General features: G+C 42.1%; 2 protein-coding genes across 4 annotated transcripts; one reads left to right on the forward strand and one right to left on the reverse strand.

The window, feature by feature from the left end:
• Positions 1-1,077: 1,077 nt before the first annotated feature.
• On the reverse strand, positions 1,078-16,836 carry SKA2 (spindle and kinetochore associated complex subunit 2). 3 transcript variants are annotated; one of them, XM_082328571.1, is made up of 7 exons: positions 16,761-16,836; positions 7,227-7,316; positions 6,246-6,422; positions 4,878-4,964; positions 3,441-3,480; positions 2,371-2,503; positions 1,078-1,631 (listed from the first exon to the last, which is right to left on the reverse strand). In XM_082328571.1, the coding sequence occupies exons 1-7, from the start codon at positions 16,791-16,793 to the stop codon at positions 1,505-1,507; spliced, it is 687 nt and encodes a 228-aa protein (XP_082184697.1). In that variant the 5' UTR covers positions 16,794-16,836; the 3' UTR covers positions 1,078-1,504. The 3 variants fall into 3 exon arrangements, with proteins under 3 accessions (XP_082184697.1, XP_082184698.1, XP_082184699.1); XM_082328573.1 differs by lacking the exon at positions 1,078-1,631 and adding an exon at positions 1,740-1,820; XM_082328572.1 differs by lacking the exon at positions 7,227-7,316.
• On the forward strand, positions 16,154-22,837 carry PRR11 (proline rich 11). Its single transcript, XM_082328575.1, has 10 exons — positions 16,154-16,187; positions 18,144-18,252; positions 18,632-18,785; positions 19,853-19,975; positions 20,282-20,542; positions 20,681-20,779; positions 21,294-21,403; positions 21,512-21,571; positions 21,657-21,753; positions 22,246-22,837. The coding sequence occupies exons 2-10, from the start codon at positions 18,146-18,148 to the stop codon at positions 22,312-22,314; spliced, it is 1,080 nt and encodes a 359-aa protein (XP_082184701.1). The 5' UTR covers positions 16,154-16,187; positions 18,144-18,145; the 3' UTR covers positions 22,315-22,837.
• Positions 22,838-22,916: the final 79 nt, after the last annotated feature.

Below are 22,916 nucleotides of genomic sequence, written 5' to 3' on the forward strand. Positions count from 1 at the left end.
GGCCCGGAGAGCAGGCGAGAGGAGCCCCCGCCGCAGCCGGAGCGCAGCTCCCCGCCGTTGCTGCAGCATCGCAGCGCTGAACGCGGGTTAACGCGAGAGACGCTGCCGCTGCCTCTGAGGAATTCGCAGCTGTTGGGTTTCAGGGCTGAGCTCTGTGGATCCCGGGCGGTGCCGCTCGGTGCTGATGGCAGATGTCAGGGGCGAGTGCAGGCAAGGCAGCGCTAAACAGCATCGAGCTGCGGGGATGGGTTTCCCCATCTCCCAGGGCTGTAGAAACAGGCAAGGCAGCTCTCAAGGCTGCAGTTAAACCTTAGATGCACTTGTTTTCCCATTAACAGGTGTCTATGTATTTTAGCCAGATTTCACTAATAAATTAGATCTTTAACACTGTTGAAAGTAGTGCGAGTAAGGATCAAGTCCTGTATTGAAAATGGATCGATATGATTAAGCCTAAATGCTTAACTATTAAGTCAGTTTGTGAAGTGCTAGCAGCCTTGTAGGTAAGAGGGCACACTCGGCAGCAGACATCGCAAAACCAAAGCATCCCTGTCCTGTCCTCCTGTTTCTTCTTCGATACACACCCCGTTCCTCCTCCCAACAAACTCGAAATAGCCCAACCAGTTCACTGATTCAGTTCAGAAAGCAGCCGTTCCCTTCCTAAGGACACTGATTTGAATTTCTTCCTCTGACAGCCATAATTTTTCACAAAAACTGTAGGAATTTAATAAACTTCAGATATCTTACTCTCTCAAATTAGGCCAAAATAAACATAAAAGCATTAAACATAAGAAAAAAAAAAAATCCCTTTTTTTACTGTGAAGGTGGTCAAACACTGCAACAGGTTGCCCAGAGAGGTTGTGCAGTCTTTATCCTTGGAGTTTTTCAGGAGCAGGGGGTTGGACTGGACAATCTCCAGAGGTCCCTTCCAACCTCAGCTATTCTGTGAGCCTGCAATTTTGCTGGACTATAAAAGAAAAAAAAACCAGCCACACACAAAAACAAAAAACAAACAAACAAAAAAAAAACCCCAAACCACCCCATGGCAGTTCACATCAAAGGAAAATAAAAAAGGGTCAGGGACCAGGTTCAGGGGTTAGGGCAGGGCTCAGGGTCACGTAAACACAAGCAATAGATCTATGGCCTCGTCTCCTTGGCTTTCATTATTTATTCATAATTTAGGAATGTAAGTACAATTAAGTGGCTTGGGTTATTAGTCTTAAAAACCCACTCAGGAATGTAAGAATATGGAAGTGCCACATGGCTAACAATACTCTTCAAAAATGCATCAACTATAGTCCTATAAATATCCAAGATAAAATACCAACCTCAATGTTTAACCCTCCAATTTTAAGCACCATAAATAGAATTTGTATTCAAAAACATTAACAGCTTTCCAACAGTGGACTTAGAACTCCTAGACACCAGAGAAATACTTGCTGCTTAATAATCCAGGAGCTATGACCAAGATGCTTGTGTGTCAAATGAGAATGGGCTGAGCTTTCATTTACACAACTAACGTAACATTTCCTTGTTGGTCAAGTTCCACAATAGCGAGTTCTTTCAAGATTTGTATTCTTGAATGGGTGGCTTTCATATTCATCTTGTTCATCTGTGAAACACTCAGCGCCGCTCTGCAAGACAAAAGCAAGCTATTTAGCAAAACAGGTTATCAAAAATCAGGTCTGGCAGAAAAAGGCTAAAAAGCACATACTGTTTAATGAACGATTTTTGCGAGTGCTCTGTAATTCTCATGCTTATTCAGATTGTCATCAACTTTTCTGTGCTACTTCAAATTGAGAACCGTCATTTGCTAATCCAGCCTTAAAGAAACAGAATTCCTGAGTTAAAAACTTCCTTATTTTTAATATCAGCCTGCAAGAAATCCGCAGCACACATCCCAGACAGGGGTCAGGGCTCGGGGAGGCCAGAGGGGTTGGTGTGGGGAGGGCAGGGTTCAGGGGTCATGGTTTAGCATTAGGCCTTCACTTTTCCAGTCTGGATGCAGATTCCAAAAGCTGAAAGGGTTTGGCGGTATGACTGTGTCAGCAAAACCTTCCTGAATAGACCCAGTTTTAGACACCTGCACAGTGAAACCGAAGTGAAAAAAATCTGTTTCTGAAGAACTTGACATTCAGTTTTGAAAATTATCAAATCGTACAAGCCATTTTTATACAAATTAATTTAGAGGGTTTTGTATGACGGCCTAACACTTTGGGGTATGTACCTAATCAAGAAGAGTCTAGGGGAGTAAAATCAAATTATGAAGTTGTAATATAGCAGCACATGGTTAACTGTTTTTGTTTAATTTGAAAAGGCTGAATTTCTTTACAGCTTATAAAATTCTTACTAATGAATGGCTTTAAGTCTTACCTGTTCTTATTTACAATGAAGTGGTTAAATAACTCCCTGTAAAAATCGTTCAAGTCTGCTAGTTTAACAGTACTTCTGATGCTCCTTGGTACAGTCATAAGCATTTCCTCAGTCAACGGTTTGAATTGCAATTCTAAAAAATTGGAAATAGAAGCTATTTGTTTCTTCAGAATTAGGCCAAAGATAGAAAGTACTTTCATTACTTTTTAATAAACCCCCTAAACGGGTCTAAAGGAAGATTTTCCAGCAGGAAGAAGGACAGATAGAAGATACTTCCTCCAAACTATTGCTGTATCTGCAGACCCAGTGAAAAATCATTTAATTTGAGTTCTGACGGGGATTAATAAATTCGGTCTGTCAGTGACCAGGTTTTTTTTTTTGGCGTTTTTTTGTTTGGTTGGTTTGTTTTGGTTTTTTAAAAGAACTAGGAAAATTCCTTTCTATAAGTAGGGATAAATGGATTGAACAAGAGCTATTTCTATGGTAAGACTAGTACATAATTTCTTCCAGACCATAAACACAACGCTATCCACTTCAATATCATCAAAAGCAAAAAAAGCTTCCAGAGACATGGGAACTCCATGTGGAATATAACTAAAGGCTCACTTGCTTATATTAAAGTCTAAATTCTTCACATAAAAGCAGTAGTTACTAGTGCTTGAGAGTAAAAACAGTGAATTTACTGTGCATCATAGGCTCTACGTTTTTTAAATAAAAGAGCTCAGAAATCATACCTAGGTCTCAGCCTATTCCTACGTACTGAGAGATCTGCCCCTATTGTACTATGGGTAAAACAGCCTTTATTTGTCAACTGAAGTTATTTACAATATCTGCCTTCTTCAGAAAGTAAAACAGTTTAATTCCTTACTCCCTGAATTCTAGACGGTGACTTGATATGTTTAAATAGTACAGAACTATTAGAGTTCAATATTAGAGATGGAAGTCTTGAGAGACTGATACTATTCACAAAGCTTGCTTACTGGGGCTGGGTGTGTGTCGGGGAGATCAGACAACGGGGAAAAAAACAAACCCAAACCAAACAATGGGAAGATTATTCTTTCAGCACTTACCTTCAGTTGAGCCAGGGACTGTTGATCCTGAACAAAATGGCTAAAAATAAACAAGACAATGTCAGGATTTGTTGGATTTTGTTTAGAAATTTGTCTTACAATTTCATTTCTGCATGAGTAATTACATTGTACCATTGGATAACCTTGCAGCCACTGAAGTCAGCAGCAAAATCTTAGGCATTCAACAAACCCTGGTTTCAAATAAAAATAAGTTTACAACAGATACAGAAAGATTTATATACAAGTCAGATGAGCCTCTTCAGCTTCCTCCTTTGCATTCTGGCACGGATCTAGCTGACAGCACTGCACATGCAGCAGGGGAAGAAGACGGCTTTCCTATTCTCACGCAGCCTCAGAGGCTGACAGTTCTGACAAGCTGAAGGTAGCTGTATGGTAACTCTCCTCAGCCAGAAATACAGCACTGGCGAAAAAAATCCCAAGGCCTTCGTGACATCCCTCCATTCTTTCTGCCTTTCAGAGAACATCTTCTAAATACGCTCAGTGACAACGCAGGGACTGACACCAAGTGAACTGGCCGCAGCAGCTGTAGGATATAGCTGCATTTTGCATTGGGCCTGGTTTATGCCAGCTGTATCTTAAGTGCTTTAGAATTAAATAACGGAAAGACAGAAATTGAGAGCACTTATCAAGGTAGGAGAAGATATTTGCAAACAAAGAGTGAATGAAGCTGCAAGATACTGGATGGCTTTCATGCAAACCAACCGTAGCAATAAAGGGACAGAAAGCGAGGCATCCTCTGACAGAAGAGTAGCGGGCAGTGAGAAGACATGTAGAAAAAGTTAAGGTCAATGAGATAATTACACTCTATTAACCTTCTTAAATATTTTGCTTTTAATATGAGACCCAGACCAAACCTTTGCAGGTAATTATGTTAGATAGAAGTTTGTGCTTTGAGTAGCTATGGGAGAATATCTGACTTGTTAAACAAGTATTAGTTTACATCTATGTTCTACTGCATTACAGTTAGAATATACTTATTGTTACTCATATTCCAAAATTTATTTAATATTTTACAGGAAATTAAATTTCTCTCAATTTTGATATACATTGGTTAGAATCAATTACATTCTTCACTCCCACCCAAAGGCTTCTTATATAATGCGTTAGCAGAACAATAAGGTCGACAAAAGCAATCAACCGCATCTCTGAAAGGAAACATAAGCATATCCCAACTAAAAAATAAGGGGAACAAAGTCTTCCCTCTTTGCAAAATTTTTTCCTTCATGAACAATCTAATTGGAACAAATCATAAACTGAATCAGTATACAATAAAAATGAAGAGGTTTGTTAGAAACCATTTCTGAAAAATTCTATTCATTTGAGAGGTATTAAGTCACAAAAACAGCCCTTCTGACTGCAGTTGAGCTACTCAGGATGAATGGCTCCTGGAATACTGACACTCTGTGGCCTAATTACCTTTTCCGCTAGCAATTCCATTTCTTTAACAGTTAGGCAGGTTAACTGCTGTGCTGCAGCCTGTTCTTCTTCTGACAGAGGTAAGCGCTGGAAAAAATACAAACAAACAGAGAACTCTGATACTTTCAGTTCCTAGGGTGATGGTATTTATAGAAGAATGCAATGTTTGTGTAGCCCTTTTCTCATGGAAACTCAGAGTAGTCTCCTACTTTCCTTCAAATGAAAGCAAATTTACAAGCTGAACATTTCTGAAAAATCCAACCATAACATTCCTTTAACATCAATACTATAAATGATTCAATGGAGAGAAGATAAATTATTCAATAAGAAGTAGTATTTCACTTAAAGACTTACATTTCTCCATAACAGTTTACTCAATCTTTGGTTTAGGGAATATAAAAAGTATAAAAAAATCTTTATCTAAAAAGTCTAAATGTAATTCAGGAGACAAGAGTCTTGCACTTTAACAAAATCCAAATATGAAATTATTCTTGGCAGCATATCCTTGGAACACAGGGAGAGAAAATATTTTTTTTTCTTTCTGTGACATATAACTACTGTCTTTTAAATCATTATACAGTACAGTTCATCTACAAGGACTTACAAATAACTTGTCTAGAGCTGTTGACAGATTAAACACAATCTTGGGGCACTGTCATTAGAACACTAAAGTGAGAGCTCAGATCTGGGAATGTGTTTTAGTCACGCCAGTTCTGTCTTTGCCACTAGACTATGAATTAACTTTTGTGATCTAAATCACCTTATTTGCAAAGGGACGGAATTAATGCTTTCATAACCTCTTCAAAATTGTAATGAAGCTGTGTCTGAAGACCACTTGTGAAAATGTGTTGTTTATTGTTGGGGCATTTTCATAGATAAATAGATACTGAGAAAAACTTATTTCTTTGCACCAACAGCAATTCCACCACATATGTAACAATGCATTAGTTTTAACATACTCATTTTAGACAGTGAAAATACATTTGCCATTTAAAAGTTTTTTTGCCGTTTAAAAGGTAGCTACTTTTAAGAAGTCAGTATAGAACTGGGACACAGCTGTGCAAAGAGGCATCAATTCCTATGAAATTATTCAAACGTGTGTCATGCCATTCACACTAGTACGGTACTACTTCAGCTCCAAAACTGACTACCACTAGCTTAACTGTTGAGTGATGAATCAGGCTTATGGTTTACAAAAAGAGCTCCAATCTTGTGAACGTTTCTTCTGGTAAACAGTCTTCTGAGAGTCTTGTAAGAGCCCGCACGTATAACAGTTGCCAATGGAACTACTCACGTCCACATAAAGCTTACACAAATACATGTTCATTTACAGGAGTGAGACCCGAGTGATTAAAAGGAAAATGCTACCTTGAGATCAGTATGTTGCTGTAATTCCTCAACCATTTTCGTTGTGTTCTCTAGAGCAGCACGGATGGCCTTCATGGCTTCTCTCTGCTCTATGGAAGCTTTTTCCAGCCGCATACATAACGTTTTATAACGAGATTTCACCACTGAGAGCTCTTTCAAGAGAGAAACAGGATTTTCCTACACAGAAATTAAAAGTACATTTAAACTATTTAAGAAGTTAACGTGGCCACATACCAATTAAAAGTGTCGGCATTAGAGCCGCTAAAACAGAACATGAAATGACCCTTTACAATGAGAAGTGTAGCTGTGAGCATCTGTTTCATCTATACATTTAATTTTTCATAAGCAAAAATGATAGATAGTGTTAATAAAACAGCACAACTCCATGGTTCCACAACGGATACAGACGGATGAATTTCTTGTGTTAGTGACTTTTAATGGCTTTTCTGCATTGGAATAAGTTACGGACTTCTAACTGAAGAGATTATTTTTCCGCTATATGTCACAATATACATGGAGACAAGGACTTATTTATAAACCCCTTTACATGCTGCCATTTTTTGTTTTCTTCTTCCTCTCATCTCTCCCCCAAATCTGAATTTGATCATTGCTTATTAGCACGTTTATCTTTGATCTCAGAGCAAGGCTGCGTTTTAGCTCAGATTGGAATCTGTCTCTTAAATTTAGGTGTTAACACTACTACTCATTTCTCAAAGCAAAACATGGGAGAATTTCACTATACCAAGAAATCAAGGAATTTTTGTTGGTTTCTGCACTTAATTCATATTAGGCCAGTTATCTTGATATATGATGCAAGAAATATTTTAATAATAATAATAATAATAATAATAATAATACAGCCAAATAACAACTAGATAAAAGAACAGCCACATATATTTTAAGATTAAAGAAAATTATCCATTTATTACCAACTTTATGCAAAATGCAGTAAAATCTATTAATTTAATCTGAAAATTCTACCTCTGGTGCTAGATCATCAGGAAGACCTTTCGTTATTTCAAACTCCAGTCTGCGTTGAATATAATCCAGATCAGATTCTGCCTTCTGGAACTAAAATATTTAAGATCACCCACAGTGTATTAAAAAACAAAAATTGCAGACAAAACCCAACCATTCGCCTTTCCCGTATTTCAGGAACGCAAAAGCCAGATGCCTCCATTTTGAAGGCTCACGTACTATAAAATTAAGTTTCTATTCCTCCAATCTATTCCATTAGTTAATGTTTGCCAATTATGCTGACACGCGTAAGCTTTCAGACTTAACATAACCATTTTCCTCTCACATGTAAGAATTACATGTGTGTACACACTCACTTCTATGAAATTCACCCTTTCCATTTGTCTAACCCCAATTACCCAACTGTTCCCTTTGCCCCTTGCCATTAGTACCTTTTTCATGCCGCTCCCCAAAACGCATTAAAACATCTCCATCTCTTACTACATTATCGTCCATCTCCCTAGCAATGCCAAACCTCTCAAGATGAAGTTTTAGTAGTACACCAAAGAAGTACGTTCTAGCAATAGAAAAGAACACGCACTCTTTTTAAACTGATCATCACTTAATGCAGGAGATGTTTGATTTTTTTTTTTCCTCCTGAGATATTAACAGATTTTCCATCAATTTCTAGAGCTTTTTCTTGGCTAGTTACTTTTCTTTTCAAACCTTAAATGTTCTGTTAGCAAAACTGCAATACTCAGTTATTTACACAGCAGAGATTATAAATAAGCGTTCAGGATCCAAGCCCATCAACAGAGATTTTACTATTAATTATATTAGGAATGCATTCTCTCAGATGGTAGTAATACCCATAATATATTTTATTATTCCCCTATAAACCAGACTGACAAATAGATAATAAAATTGATGACATCACATTTCTTTCCTTGGGATAAATGAGCCACCAAAGAATTATCTAATTGCCTTGTAAAACAGTCTGCTGATAGCATTACTACTTAATTAATTTTTAGGCTGCAAATTTAATATCTATTAAGGACTTTGGCTTTAAAGAAAGGCAGTTTTCCCAGTTCACAAACAACTCATGAATTTTTTAACGTAATAATTTGGTGATTCAACCATCACAGAAGAGACAATGATGAAAGCAAGTTAAAAATGCTTATCGCTTACTTGACTTGGTTTTCACTATTGAGATTAACCCTGAAGTAACCAATACAACTTCTTTAAGGACCAAAATAAAGCTGTATTTAACAACTGTATCCCAAAGTACTAACTGGCAGTGCTGTAACAGCAGCTAAGGTGACAAACTTCAGTAGTCTTTGGATGTAGCCTGTAGTCAGGCCTGGAAACCAAAAGGATGTTTATGTTTTAAACATCAGCCTTGGGATCCACCTTCGGGAACTGCCATGAATACCCCTGAGGACCTGGAACTTCAGGTAGCCTAAAGGAACAGTGTTCGATCCAAGATATTCTACAAGTAAAATCCCCTTTCTGATGTAGTGAAAATGTATGATCTTTCATATATACACACACCTTCAGCAGATTTTCAAAAAATAGCCTAAGAAAAGGAAAATAAAGCTAGACCTTGTAGATCTATAAATCAAAGGGAAAGTTTTCACCCGTTACTCCCATAACTTACCATCCGCCCAATGAAACTCCTTCCCACATCTACCCCAGAAAGCAGTCATGATGAAATGCGAGAATAAAATACTTATTATTACACTACGTATTTTTAAAGAGTTCATGAGGGAATTTTTCCTAACTGCTCAATCATTTCTTTTCTCCTCCCCTAGCAAACATTTTTAGGTTTTCATTTCTAGAGGCAGGCACCCCAAAAAGATCATTTTTTGCTTTTCTCCAACTCCTCGAGTTGATTACTAATTTTTGGGAAAGCAGACAATGAATATGGGTGGCTTTCAAAAACATCTGTGAAGCTGTTCCTGAAATATTCAATATTGATAATTTGAGGCTTACAGAATGACAGTCAAAAAGCCACTAATACCATGCTACTACTATGATTCAAGACATTAAAAATGGAATGTGAAGCTGAATGCTTATCCATCATGTGGCTATAACTTTAAGGCTTGTGCTTAATGAAAGTAATAACAGGGTTCAGTCTCACTGCTTTCTCCTGAAAGTATGCTAACTCTAAAAGAAACAAAGTTTATTATCAGCAATTTCAAAGCATGTTTATAAGCACCACCATGTGTTCCTCCATTATGATCCATTTTTCCTTTGTTTTATAAATATTTATTTCTTGCTGTATTTCAACAAACACACACCTGCAAAAATCTCACCTTAACGTTAGGGGTTAAGACCATTCATATGCTGAGTGTTGTACAACAATCACACAGAAAATGCAGTTTGGGAAACGTCAACTTGTAATTTACTCACAGGCTTAGAAGAAAGTGTTAGAAACCGAGGCCAGACTCAAGCCATCGCTGCGCACTCTGCTTTCACATGCTTTGACAATACTATTGCACTGCTAGCTGTAAAGTACAGTAGTGCAATAAAGTCAGAGCATTCGTTAGCAGCAAGAATTCTGTACAAGTAATCAATACACTCAAAATACGTATCGGAAAAAAATAGGTCGAGTCAGATAGTGGTTTCTGTGGATCATGGAGAATTGGATAAGGTTAATGTTCACCAAGTCCTAATACAGACACACAAGAACTCAGATATTTCAAGACATTTTTATTACTCATAATCCCTGTCATTCCACTGATGGGAGGGGGGGGCGTGAGGAGAAAAAAACCCCAACAAAATGCTCAACGTATCTGTCAGAAATTCAATTTCAAACAATTTGATGCTCTTTTAACTGGAAACTGCATTTCCAAATGTATTTATTTCTTTGATGTGCCTCATAGCAAGCCAAGATTCTAAACTGCTACCAGACAGATGTTCTTAAACTGCATTACAGGGAACATTTTCTGGACAGTAGAGTTCATTTTTCTTATTTGCAGATATTGAATCACTTTAAAATGCACTTGAACACACACTCATTTCCCAGCATTGTGGATGTACGTTGCCACTGGGGTTACCACATGGATGTCAGAGCACCATCAAAGTGGAGGTGCGTTTCATAAATCTCAATAAATGTGTTTCTTTTTTAACAAAAACAGTAACTTCATATAAAAAGTTTCAGAACTCATAGGGTTTGAAGGTGCTAAAATTCTTAACAACAAAATGCAAAGAAACAGAGGAGAGGAGTGGAGTGGAGAGAGAAGGATGGTTGCTGATGCACACAGAGCAACAACCTGAGTCAACTCCGCACCTGTAACATTTCTCTAGAACACGCTGTAGGAAATAAGAGCGCTACGCAGTGTTCTTTCCTCTTTGTAGGGCACTCACTTCTGAGGAAGCACACACAGAGAGTTGATGGTATTTGGCATTAAAAGACCACTTAACATTTCTCCTTCACAAATAGCTAGATGAGTGCAAAAAAATAAATTAGTGGCAATCCCATTTTACAGTTGTTTTTCAAATCACATTCTAGTCTCCGACGTACAATAGTGACTTTTGACATGTGACTATAATAAGGAGGAGGAGGAGTAACGTAGATAGTATTGCTGGCCAATGCCCTTTTAACATTGCACTGCTTTTTGTGCATGATCACTAGTAGTACAACATAAAAAGGGCACTGGACAGACACCACTCAAAGAAAAAAGTAGGTCCACTATACCAAAAATACGGTGACAGAAATTAACTAAATTGCTCTGAATGAAGCACCCTCAGCTCATCGGTCAGGTTATCCATTTGTTACCAGATTTTACTAAATGGATGTCCATGAAATTTCTTTCAGTGCGGACTGCTGAGGTGCATACTGGAAGGCGCTAGCTCAGTACGTGAAGTCCTCAGCATTACAGGTTAACAAAGTGGTTGCTGTACAGAAGGCTACATGTATCCCCAACAACTACCACATACCGTGTTTTCGCTAGAGGCCAGACTGTCTCTGTGGAAGCTGTTGGACAGATCTCCAGTCCCAGCTGACTTCAGTGAATGCTTGTGCAGCACAGTCTTAGGTGCCCGAGTCCTAAACTACAGCACCCAGTATTCTTACTTGAATTGTTAATAAGTCAGCTTTACCATCTTTTGCATAATGAATCTGATCTGATATTGTAGATGTTACGGTTCATTCAGCTCTTCTTGTTATTGTACTTTGAGCAATAGCTTCAAATAACCATCGATTACCTGGTATTTTCATACACGTTGTTCTTTTTAAGCTCCTACAAATTAGTTTATCCCTGGTTCCATGAGACTAAAATGAAGCTTTCCATGAAATGCATGTCAAAACCTCAGGGGAAATAAGAAGTGTTATTTTATCACACTTCTGTGGAGAAAGCTGACTTCACAGGAAATCCAGGAAGAAGAAACAATGAGCAGAAGGAAAAGCAAGAGACACAAAGCTGCAATATGAGAGAGACAGTTGCCAATGCATATTCTGATACGCATATGTTATTCTGATTAACATAAACAATGACAAAGGAAAATATTGCACTTTTGAATGAAGTTTGGATCTAGGAAATTAGTAAGTGAAATTGTTCGAGGTGTATTTAAGAAATCACCCTTTTCTTTAAAAAGGAAAAAAAAGAAAACAACAGAAACAGGCGAAGATGCAACTGCCTTGTGCCACCCAGCAGTTTTAGTGGAAGAAGGCAGCCCGGAATACCATCTTCCATCTTCTGCTAGAAGAAATTAACAGAAGAATCAAACAGAAAAACGTAAGACTAACAGGGTGAAATCAAAATCAAGTCAGTTTTCAAATGGATGACCCAAATGATTTGGGGTAATTAGAACGGGGTGAAAGACAAAGCTATAATCTCAAAACCTTTGGAAGTTGTTATGCACCAGCTGTGCAGATAATTGACCCAAACAGGCTCTCCACCTTGAAATTATTTGTGCAATGATCATTTTGGTTGACTCGTAAAGTAGATCATAAGACAGTGACCCATTACTGTCTTCTTCCACTACCATATATAAAAGCCCCTGTTAACTTTAAGGGGGCCAAAATACCTCTCTGACTATTACATGTCCTGAAGTGAGAATCACTTGAAAGCAAGACTTTCAATAAAACACATAAACAAACCATAACATTAAATAAATAAATATCAAAATCTAATCTAGGTCTCTCTAAACAGATTTCTAAATTATTATTTCTAAACTAGGCTTTTAAAAATAAATACTACTAACAAAAGATACAAGAGATCAAGCTTACATTATAGGCAAAGCTGTGGTTTTGAATTTGAAATTATAACAACTTCAGAGCTCTGACAAGAATAGAGCATGTCACTGAATTAAAAATACTGTATATTACTACCACTCTAAGTATTCAGTATGACTGCAGTTCAGTAGCTAAAGAAGAGCAAAAATAACCCTACTTCCTCAAAAGCATGGTTTCTTCAAAGAAAAAAACAAACCAAAACGCACCACCTTATTTTTAAAGTGCAATAAAACCGAGAATTACGTAGGATATTTTGAATTATCTGATCTTTCAACTAATGCAGGTATTTTGGCATTTATTCAAATTGTTACTTTTTATTTCTTAACAGAAATAGTATTGTTGTCCCAAAAGCGGGGTCGTTAGCCCGGCGTGCAAACGCCAATTAACACACAGAGCAGAGGTGTTTTGTTTTCTTCATGTTTGCACAAAGATGGGTGCTAGGTGGCAGTTCCACAAATCTAGCACACCTCAGTACAAAACTACAGCGTATTTATCCTGCTACACGATTAGTATAAATCCACCCAAATTTACACTTATTGGTTAGTGATTAATATTTCATGCACTATTGGTTTACTGTATTTAAATTAGCCCCACTTGCTATGCAAATTATCATGCATGCTCTTTTCAGGTGGGGGGAGGCAAGACTTTCCAGTCCTGAATTGAGTCAGTGGTCGCAATCTCCCCTCGCCACATTTACCTTTCACCCAGTTACTGCAGTTTTATCTGACTTCATGTTTCTTTGGCCATCAGCCAGCCTTTGGCACCAGGATGTTCCCTTTTATCAGTCTGTTAGCTCCTCTTCAAGGGTGTAGTCCTTAGTTTTCCACTGTTTGTTAATAAAACAAATACTTATCTTTTAGCTCCTTCTCCTTATTGCCAGATTCTTTTTGCAGAGCACAGGTGGTTCATAGCTTTGCTCAGTGGAGAATTCCACTTTCTGCGGGGTATCATTTCCCCACTTTGAGACTATGAGACCCTTTCATGAGTCTCAGATGTCTCACTCTTTCTTTTCATCCACAGCATATCATTTCCTGGGACCTGCCTTACTATCATACTCTGAATACATCCAAATAAAGTAGAATTGTAGTTATAATTGCTTGTAACAATGATTAAGTTTTACAGTAAGCTCTGCAACCATCCAGTAAGGGAGAATCCAAGTCAACGTAATATTTTGTTTAACCATCCCACTTCCATTGAGGCCCTCAGGTCACAACTTGACTTTGCCACTTGTTTTATTTTGTCCATTTGATCGTTTAGATTTCCAGTAATGTTTGGAATGTGAACACAGCAGTCTTTATTATTTAAATCTAAAGCTCCACAAACCCCATGTTCATGTAGCAACATTAAGTGTAACACTAATGTGTGTTGTAAAGCCATTTTAGCTGTAGCTTGTAGTTGGGTATTCAAATCTTGTAGCCCTCTTCTTGTCGCATTAGCTGATATTTCTATTTGTCGTGTTAAATTATATAGCCACCTGTGATTTTGAAATGATGTAATTTGAGGACTAAAAATTGCCTCCAATATCCATCCTACTGTCGTTCCCGTAGAGGGGTGTCTCCATGGGTCTGTTTCATCTTGCTTCAATCTTCCCCATAATTGGAACCCTAACGGTCGTCTTCTCCACAGGGGGCACAAGGTTAACATACCTAAAGTATGTTGGCACACTTTTCATTTTAAAAGTAATCGATTAGTCCAAGTTCCATCACTAACCCAAACAGTACGACCCATGGAAGGCACTGTCATTTTATTACAATTAACAAAACTATTTCGAATCACAGTACCTGTCCAAATATCATTTATATGAGTGGAATAATTTCTACAAAGACACCCTAATCGTAAAGCTCTGGCAACCGGGCTCCATCGTTGGACTTCATAATCAATCGTGGAACAATTAAAAACTCGTGTACGGTTCCATCTAGGATATTGGGGTTCTCTACTATTTCTGTCCTTTGACCCGTCTCCAGTCCATCCGGTACACCAGGACGCACCTTGCATGTACTGCCACTGGCCTGCCTCGGGGTTGGTCCATACTTGATGTAAATCCATTCCCCGTGGGAATTCTGCACAGGAGATTCTATTACCATGGGTTCCAGAGGAATCTCCGTCATTATATCACTTACAAGTGGCATTTAAACCTTCACCTAACACTGTTATTTTACTTCTATTTAATGGCCAATCTAACTCTGCCTACCTATTATGTAATAGGTTCTCAAAAGTATTACTTAAATCCAAAGTCAAGATCCCCCACTCCAGGGGGCTTGCAGCAGACTTTGGTAGCAGAAGACAGTATTACAGCTTAAAACATTCACTCAGAAGTGTCTCACTATTGCAGTGACGTGCAGGTCACCCGATGAGGTGACAAAGGCACGTTAGCAGAACAAGCTCGCATTTAGACAACTTTCAGCCAGTTGTTTCTTTTCAGACAACAAACACTTACTTGCCCACTGTTCCTGATGCTTTAATGGATACATTATGCTGGTGCTGCAGAAAAGTAACTGAAGGAGCAATAAAGCCAGCAAAAGTAAACTGAAGAAGTTTAAACATGGGGCATCAAGCAGCACACCAATTTTGTGTATTAAATTGAAAGCCTAGCACTCATTACGTTAAGGGATAATGTGGATATACAATATTCCCCACCACGTTCTCCTGGCGTTCCTCCTATTCTTAATTTCTCTTGAGCATTCCACTTGGGTGATGTTACTGTGTACAGATAAGAACTAGGAGACTATTAAGCTAATTTTTACTTATTTCTTAATTAGAACGTGAAACCAAAATTGCCAGAGGAGAAAAAAAAACAGAGAGAAATCTATCGTATTATTTGTCTCTGTATTGAATAATGTACTTTTTTCTCCATGACACCTGTATTTTATCAGTTAAGTTACCTAAAACTGCTGATAGGAGAATTAAAGTTACAAAAAACTTCTGGAAGTTTCCAAGCAAAACCCAAAGGAGCATCATATTTTGGAGAACTATGTCAGTATGAGCATTTTAATTTATTAAGGATTTAGGGATAGAAATTATATTATCTATTAAGCATCTGGATGCATAAAATATTTCCAAAGCATTTGAACTTAAAAAAAAAAGTGTAAACAAGATGACATTATAGAGAAGCAAAAATGAAAATTAAGATTTGAAGGATGTCACAAGGAACTTGGCTGTTTGGAGAGAGTTTTCCAGTACCTCTCAATACATGAAAGCTTTTTTTTTTTTTTTTTTTTTTTTTTCTCGCTTTTCCGTGAGCGGGGCAGGCAGAAAGGCGACTATTCCATAAGGTAGCTGAGGCTTGCCTTCAGGGGCTGGCCCAAAGAGCGCTGAAACGAAGTTAAACGCTGTGAAGAACTACGCAAACTTGAACGGCTGAAGGAAAAGCCACCCTCTCTCCTCAGGACCGGCCGCAGCCGAGACCCCGCGAAGAAAGGAGGCCGGGAAGGGCCGGTGCGCTGCTCCCGGAGCGCCGGCGGGAGGGCGGGCGGCCCGGCCCCCCCACGCCCCTCTCCTCAGGGCGGGCGGCCCGGCCCCGCAGCGCCCACCCGCGGCGAGGCGATGGGGGAGGCTCCCCGGCTCCTCTCCCGCTGCCAGCCCCTCGGAGCTGCCCCGTTCTACCTGCCCCGTCCACCCCGGGCGGAGGAGCAGCGGAGTCCGAGGCGCGGCGCCATCGCGGCGGGAAGCGATCCCGCCCCATCGGGGCGAATGAAACAGCCCAGCCGGCCCCCGACACCCCCCGCAGGGAAAATGGGCCAGCCCAGGTGAGAGCTCCACCCTCACCCCCCCGCTAACAGAAAATGGATTAGTCCGAGAGCGCTCTGCTCTACGCCGCGGCCCCCCCCGCCCCCCCGACGGGGAAACGAAACGGACCGGACCGGTCCCGCCGCGCCCCTCAGCGGCCCCGTTTCCCCCGCCGCGGAGGGCGATAAACGCGCCCGGGACTGCGCGGAACCCGTCCGTGTCCGTCCCCGTTCCCCCCCCCCCCCCCCCCCCCCAGGTGAGAGGGAAATGGCCGGGCCCTGCCCCCGCGCTGAGGGGGTGAATGGAGCGGCACCATTAAGTAGCGGGGGGGGCGCGGAATGGACGGGCCCGGCCGAACTCGCCTGAGCCGAAGGGCGGGCGGTGGTCGCCCCGTCGAGGCCCGCGCGGGCTTCGCTCAGGGCCCGGATGGGGCGCGGGCGCGGCTGGGGACGCAAGGGGAGAGCGGCCGCTCTCCCCTCGCGTCCCCAGCCGCGCCCGCGCCCCTCCGTTCCCCTCCCTCAGGTGCCCTCCGAGGCGCTCCCGCCGCCTGCCGGCCCGGCCGCCCCTCAGCCCCGCCGCCCGCTCGGACTCACCATGGCCTGGAGCTTGGTAACCGCCGGCTCCATGTTGAATAGTTGACATTCCTCAGGCGGCGGTGGCGGCGGGGAAATACCCACCCCCCGCTCCGCAGGATGGGAGAGTCGGCGGCTCCCATTGGGCAGCTGTACTCGCCGCTCGCCTCCCATTGGTTCGCCGCTGACAGAGGGCGCTCGCCATTGGGTCGGGAAGAATGTAAACCCTCTCCGAGGTAGGGGGGAGCCCATTGGTTGGTAGAAAAGCTTCAGCCAGTGATTGGCTGGGTGGGGGGGCGCCGCGAGCCGCTATTGGTCCAGAGTGAAATCTAGCAGTGATTGGCTGGAGTAGGAAGCGTAGCGCTGCAATTGGCGGGAAGGGGAGCGGTCGATTAACTGCGGCCCGGCTCCGGCGGGGCGGGGAAGCGCCGGTCACCGCCTCCGGCTCCCTCCGGCGGGCCGGTGCGCCCCCGCCCTCCAACTCGATTGGCCTTTCCCAGCCGAGCGCTGTCCCGCAGCCGATTGGCGGGGCTGAAAAACCTTTATCCAATGGCGGGGCGGATCTCCTCAGTGCGCCCTCGGCCGGGGCGGAGCAGCGCTAGGCCGCTCCCGTCGAGCTCGGGCCCGCGTCCGTCCAGCGGCCAATCAGCGGGCGGCTATCACGGGCCGCGGGGGAGGGAACGGCAGAAAGCGGCGCTCCCATTGGCTGCGCGCTGCGCGGGCAGCGGTTGGAATCGGCGGCGGCGGCGGGCGGGGAGGTGAGCGGCGGCTGAGGGGGCGCGGAGGGGCGGGGGGGGGGGGGGGGCGAGGCGGCCCCGTGTCCTCGGCCACCCGTGGCACCGCCACCGGCTCTGCTGGGGCGGTTGCGTGCGAGGCACCGGCCGCCCCTCGGTGTGGGCTCCGCAGATGAGCGAGGAGGCTGGCCCCGCGCAGGAGCAGGGGGGCTGCCGGGGCGCGGTGGGGGTCGCGCCACGGGGATGAGGGGCGGTTGTTCAGGGAACGCTTGAGCAAGCGCCTACGGTCAGGGAAGGCCGGGGCCCTCTTTCTGTGGTTTCTTCGCGCCTTTTGCCTACGTTCTCCAGAAACGTAACTTTCCCAAAATGCAATATTTGTCACTTAAGGGTAAACTATCAAGAAAAGCCCACATAAAATGGTACTTTCTACGTTGTTCACTCCTCTCTCTTGTGTACAAGTACATCTCAGTGGATCAAAGGTACTTAGGAGAACGATGTATTTTTTGTCAGTTGTATGTGATGCTTCCAGCAAGACATCTGTGAATAACTTCTGACTGGATTTTTGAGAAGCAGTCCATGTTCTTCCCTACCTATTTGGCAATAGCTCTGTCCCCACGTGAAAGTGGGTGTGTTTCTATACATTAATTTTAAATGTGTCTTTTTTTAAAAGTAATGGCAAAGTATAAGAAACGCCGACGAAAACGGAGAGCCAGAGCAAAATTTCTACTTGAAAAAAAAGAAGATGCTGGTAACCCCCAGGGCTCAGGTTGTCCTCCACGGTAAGAGGCTCAGTTGGAACTTTTCCTTTTAACTCAATTTCTGGGTCCACTGTTTGCTCCTGACAGTTCATGGAACTGAGGTAACAGAATTGTGTTCGGAGCCTGTCTACATCCTGGCATGGATGCTATGGAATTGTTTCATCTTGTGTATCTTCCAGTACTCTATCTATCATTCACTTTAATGTGCATGAAAAACACTTTTTTTCCCCCCCCTCCTTTATCGAAATGTATCGTGGTCTTTCTCTATGCTCATGTTCACTCTGTTGTCACCTGCTGTTGCTGGTACTTGTAATTTCCAGGTGATTGGTCACAGTTAACTTTTTTAAAGGCTGAAACGATAAATATAATTGTGGCTTCATTCTGAAATGTTCTGTCCCAGGTCAGCAGGTGATCTTCCTCCAAACTCATCATCTGTCCCAAGCCATTTGTCCTCCCTCTGGTCATTGGCCTTGCCCAATGTAAAAAACGTGGTAAAACCCTTTACAACAGCAGCATCGGTTTTGTATTGCTGGTGCCAGAACACGGTTGTACAGGTAAGTTTCCTACTTCTCTATTTTTGCCAATGCGTGAGGTTGTTCTTAGCGCTCAGATGCCAAACATACAGTCAGATCTGAGAACTAAGCTGTAAATTTAGTTATGTCTGCTGAAACATCTAAAGTATATTTTGTGTTTACTGTCTGTCGTGGTTTAACCCCAGTCGGCAAAGAAGCAACACACAGCCACTCCCTCACCTTCCTCCCCCCCCGCCCGCGGTGGGATGGGGGAGAGAATCGGGGGAAGAAAAGTAAAACCCATGGGTTGAAATAAAGACAGTTTAATAGGACAGCAGAGGAATAATAATAACAATGATAAAAGAATATACAAAACAAGTGATGCACAATGCAATTGCTCACCACCCGCTGACCAATGCCCAGCCCGTCCCCGAGCAGCGATCACTGCCCCCTGGCCAACTCTCCCAGTTTACACACTGGGCATGACATCATACGGTATGGAGTAGCCCTTTGGTCAGTCGGGGTCAGCTGTCCTGGCTGTGCCCTCTCCCAGCTTCTTGTGCACTGGGCAGAGCATGGGAGGCTGAAAAGTCCTTGACTGGTGTAAGCACTGCTTAGCAACAACTAAACATCAGTGTGTTATCAACATTATTCTCATAGTAAATCCAAAACAGCACTGTACCAGCACTAGGAAGAAAATCAACTCTATCCCAGCCAAAACCAGGACACTGTTGAAGGAATGAGAAGAGTGTCAAAGCAACTGTGGACATTAAATGCATACGTGAAATTGTAGATTTTTGATTGCAGTATCACAAGGATTTGCAGTGACAAAGGGTGCAGTCCTTTCATAGAAGAAATAATTGTATGAATTTTTCAGGTCAAATGTGAATTATACTTTAGAATTCGTAGATGAAGTTAAAGTTTTTTGGAGAAAGTCACTCCTTGGGTTCCTGCCAAGGAAATATTTGGTGAAATTTTGCATCTTTGTGTTGTGCCTTTCCATTGACTACAATGAGAAGACCTTGCGATAGAACTTTCAGTAGTAATCATAGTCCTGTCTCTGGAAACAACTTGGTGAAAACGCTTATCTGGTTTCTTTTTATGCTTAGAGTTTTAATGTGGTTAAAGACACCATATTTCCATCACAAATCTACTTAAGGGAGCTAAATACGTTCAGAGAGCAGCTGGAAAAGTTGGAAACTGAATTTTCCAGACTACAAGGAACCCTGCAGGTCAGTCTCAGTCCCAGTGGGGCAGGGTAACGTTTGCTTGTGTAAGCACGTAAGGAACTGCGGTCAGTGCAGATAAGCTGAAATCTTAAGAGCTTCTCACTGGGCGTTGTTTCACCTCTTCTTCGCATTCAGCATTACTAAACTGCGGTTACTTCATAGCTAGAGGGAACTGGTTTGCTGGCGAGCTTCCTAAGAGGCTTTTTATGTCTTTCTGGATGAACTGAAGCCAGAACTTCTCTGCTCTGAAATGCCATCTACTTTTGCCAGTGGATTTAGTATTCTCTTATTTATTTATATTGTTTTCAGATGAATGGAATTGGAGCTTTGTCTTCAGAAAATTCTCTTTGTCAGAGGTGCAGTGAACCAGTTCTGGGTGCTCCTGTACAAATGCAGATGGGCCCGCCGTCATCAGTATCTGGGCCTTCTGCAATACAGCTGCAGCCTGTATCTGCACCCCCTCCACCTCTTCCTCCTCCTCCTCCGCCGCCGCCGCCGCCACTGCCGCCACCAAAACTGCCACCAGCACCTCTCCTCCTCAAACGGGGCAATGGCTCTAAAGCACTTCTGGTAGGGAGTAAGAAGGTTCCTCTTTTTCTTCGCTCATGGCTGGGTCCTTTGGACCTGGTTTCATCGGGAACGTGTGTCTTTGTGAACGCTCAGTCACTTGCCGGTCCTCATTTCCCTTCCAACCACCTTTGTTTCCAGGCACCATCAGTGAAAAAAGATGGGCCGATGCAGATCACTCTCAAAGATCTCCTGAACGTTAAACTGAAGAAGACGAACAGCAACCTGAGAATGCACAAGGTAAACTGGAGGAGACGTGGGTAAATGGATCATAGTGTATTGGGGCAAACTCCATGCTGGAACTGGCGTATTTCCCGCAACCCTTGTCTTAGCCCCTCATAGAATTTTTTCAATAAATTAGTTCTCTTCCAGAAACCCAGTGATCAGCTTTAAGTAATCCTTCTAATTCTGCACGCGGGCATTTGAAGTGAAGGAATTAAGTGTCTAACTCCAGTCTTGGGTGGCATGCAGGACAGTTCTCCTCATTTTAGAGGAAGCATGTAGCTTTCATGTAGCTTTATGTCTGTGTGTTATCAATGGATTTGGGGCTTTCTTTTGCCCAGCTGAAATCCTGTTTGCAGAAGTTTTTTTTAATAAATCTGTTTTTGTCCAAGGCACATTGAAATCTTATGATTCAAAAAGCATAAAAGCCATAAACCACAGAAGTCTTTCAGAGTATAAATATTAAATAGATTTAAGGCCAGTGAGGCCTTCTAAAGTTTTATTTGTGGTAACATTTCTTTTCTCACTTTAGGCAGAATCACCAGTGAAGACACGCAGGGCATTAATTACAGTCTCAGATTTACAGAGTGTTAGTCTGAGACCTAAATCCAAGCCATCAACTCACGTTACAAATTCCTTAATGTAAGACACTTTCTTCCTTTCTTTGATATTAGATTTTTCTGTTCCAAACAGTAATGAACTCTATTTACAGAGTGGAAAATATTTTAACAATTTTTTTTTTTCTTTTAGTACCCCTCCTAAAAATCATTTAGATCTTCGAAAACATCTGAAGAAAGTCAATATACAAAGGTAAGTTCCTTTCTATTCTCTTGTTCTGTTTTTCTAGAAAAAACAGAGAACTAATCGTAATTCCTCTTGTTTCCAATCTTTGCAGGAGTCCCGGCGGCACTCCACTGAATAGTAAAGAAAACATTGAATGTGGGTCTGGGTTGACACCAATAATGACACAGGCACTGCGGCGCAAATTTCAGGCAAGTCACGATGCCTCTCTTTCTGGAAGGATAAACTGGCTCTAAAATCCGCAGAAGTTCATACGGGTTTTGTTCCCTGCAGCGCGGTGCCGTTGGTACGTGTTATCTAAGTTACAGCCTCTCCATAATTCTCCAAAAGCCCTCAGTACCCACAAACAAGGGCACTTGTTTTACTGATTCCCATTTTAATGGTAAGGAAACTGCAGAATGGAAATGCCGTTGCCTGTCTTTAAGCAGGTTATTTGACAACGCTAAGAGGAAAGGTTGCTTTTTGGTGGCCATTCTAGTGGCCATCTCAACGCCATCTCTGACGTCATAGTCCTAGTTTGCAGGAGAACAAAATCTGAGGGTTAATAATGTCCTTTATTTTAAGGATTTGCTGTGTCTGTTTTCTTTTATGGCGTCAGCTAAGAATTGCACTGTATTTTTTTCTCAGTCATAATTAGTACTAAGTTCATATTCCACGATCTGAGCCTTTTCTTATTTTGACAGATGGCACATCCGAAGAGTCCCTCGCCTGCCCGGTTAAGTGCTGCAAACAGCTTTGATGAACAAAAGTAGGTTTATGGAACAATCGGTGCGAATGAGTGGTTAATACCGTCACAGATATTTGCAAAAGTGTTTTTAACAGAAATTTATAAAAGTGTGTTTTAACAAAGTTCGATGGCAAGGTTCACTCTATTACTTATTAAATAGATGGAATATGTATAAAGAGAGAGAAAAAGAGGAGAATTGAGGTCGAAGCAAATTAGAATGATTTATACAGCGACTGAAAGTGCAAGGGGGTAACGGGGACCCCCCCGTTGTGTCAGGAGCTGCAGAAGGGACCCCCTGCTTTCCGAACTCCTTCTCAGAGAGGAGCCTGGGCGTGGCTGGGTCCAACCCTGGTCTCGGTCAGCGGTTTATGTCTAAACGATTATATATGTCTAGCAGCAGTTTAAGGTTTGTTCACAGTTAAGAGAGCGTCACAGGAATTTAGCAGTAGCTAATCGTTGGTTAACTGAACATTTACGAAGTGATTAAGTAGGGTTTGCTACAATATTTGAAGCGATTCACACACACAATATGCATATATGAAGGTACCTGCTAAAAATTCCCCTCGAGTTCAGTGAAATGGTTGTCTCAACGGGCAAAGGTCGAGCCTCCAGGAGCGAAAGGCGCCG

The sequence above is a fragment of the Platalea leucorodia genome (assembly GCF_965183815.1).
Source record: "Platalea leucorodia genome assembly, chromosome: 16".
NCBI lineage: Eukaryota > Metazoa > Chordata > Aves > Pelecaniformes > Threskiornithidae > Platalea > Platalea leucorodia.

What these genes read in the sequence shown, in the direction of transcription:
- SKA2 (XM_082328571.1), bottom strand. Translation starts at nt 16,793, where the DNA reads ATGGAGCCGGCGGTTACCAAGCTCCAGGCCATG. An exon ending in TTACCAAGCTCCAGGCCATG is followed by an intron (nt 7,317 to 16,760) that starts GTGAGTCCGAGC and finishes TAAATATTTTAG; the next exon opens with TTCCAGAAGGCAGAATCTGA. An exon ending in TGGAATTGCTAGCGGAAAAG is followed by an intron (nt 3,481 to 4,877) that starts GTAATTAGGCCA and finishes GTTTATTTTTAG; the next exon opens with CCATTTTGTTCAGGATCAAC.
- PRR11 (XM_082328575.1), top strand. Translation starts at nt 18,146, where the DNA reads ATGGCAAAGTATAAGAAACGCCGACGAAAACGGAGAGCCAGAGCAAAA. An exon ending in GCCAGAACACGGTTGTACAG is followed by an intron (nt 18,786 to 19,852) that starts GTAAGTTTCCTA and finishes TTTTATGCTTAG; the next exon opens with AGTTTTAATGTGGTTAAAGA. An exon ending in CACTGCGGCGCAAATTTCAG is followed by an intron (nt 21,754 to 22,245) that starts GCAAGTCACGAT and finishes TTATTTTGACAG; the next exon opens with ATGGCACATCCGAAGAGTCC.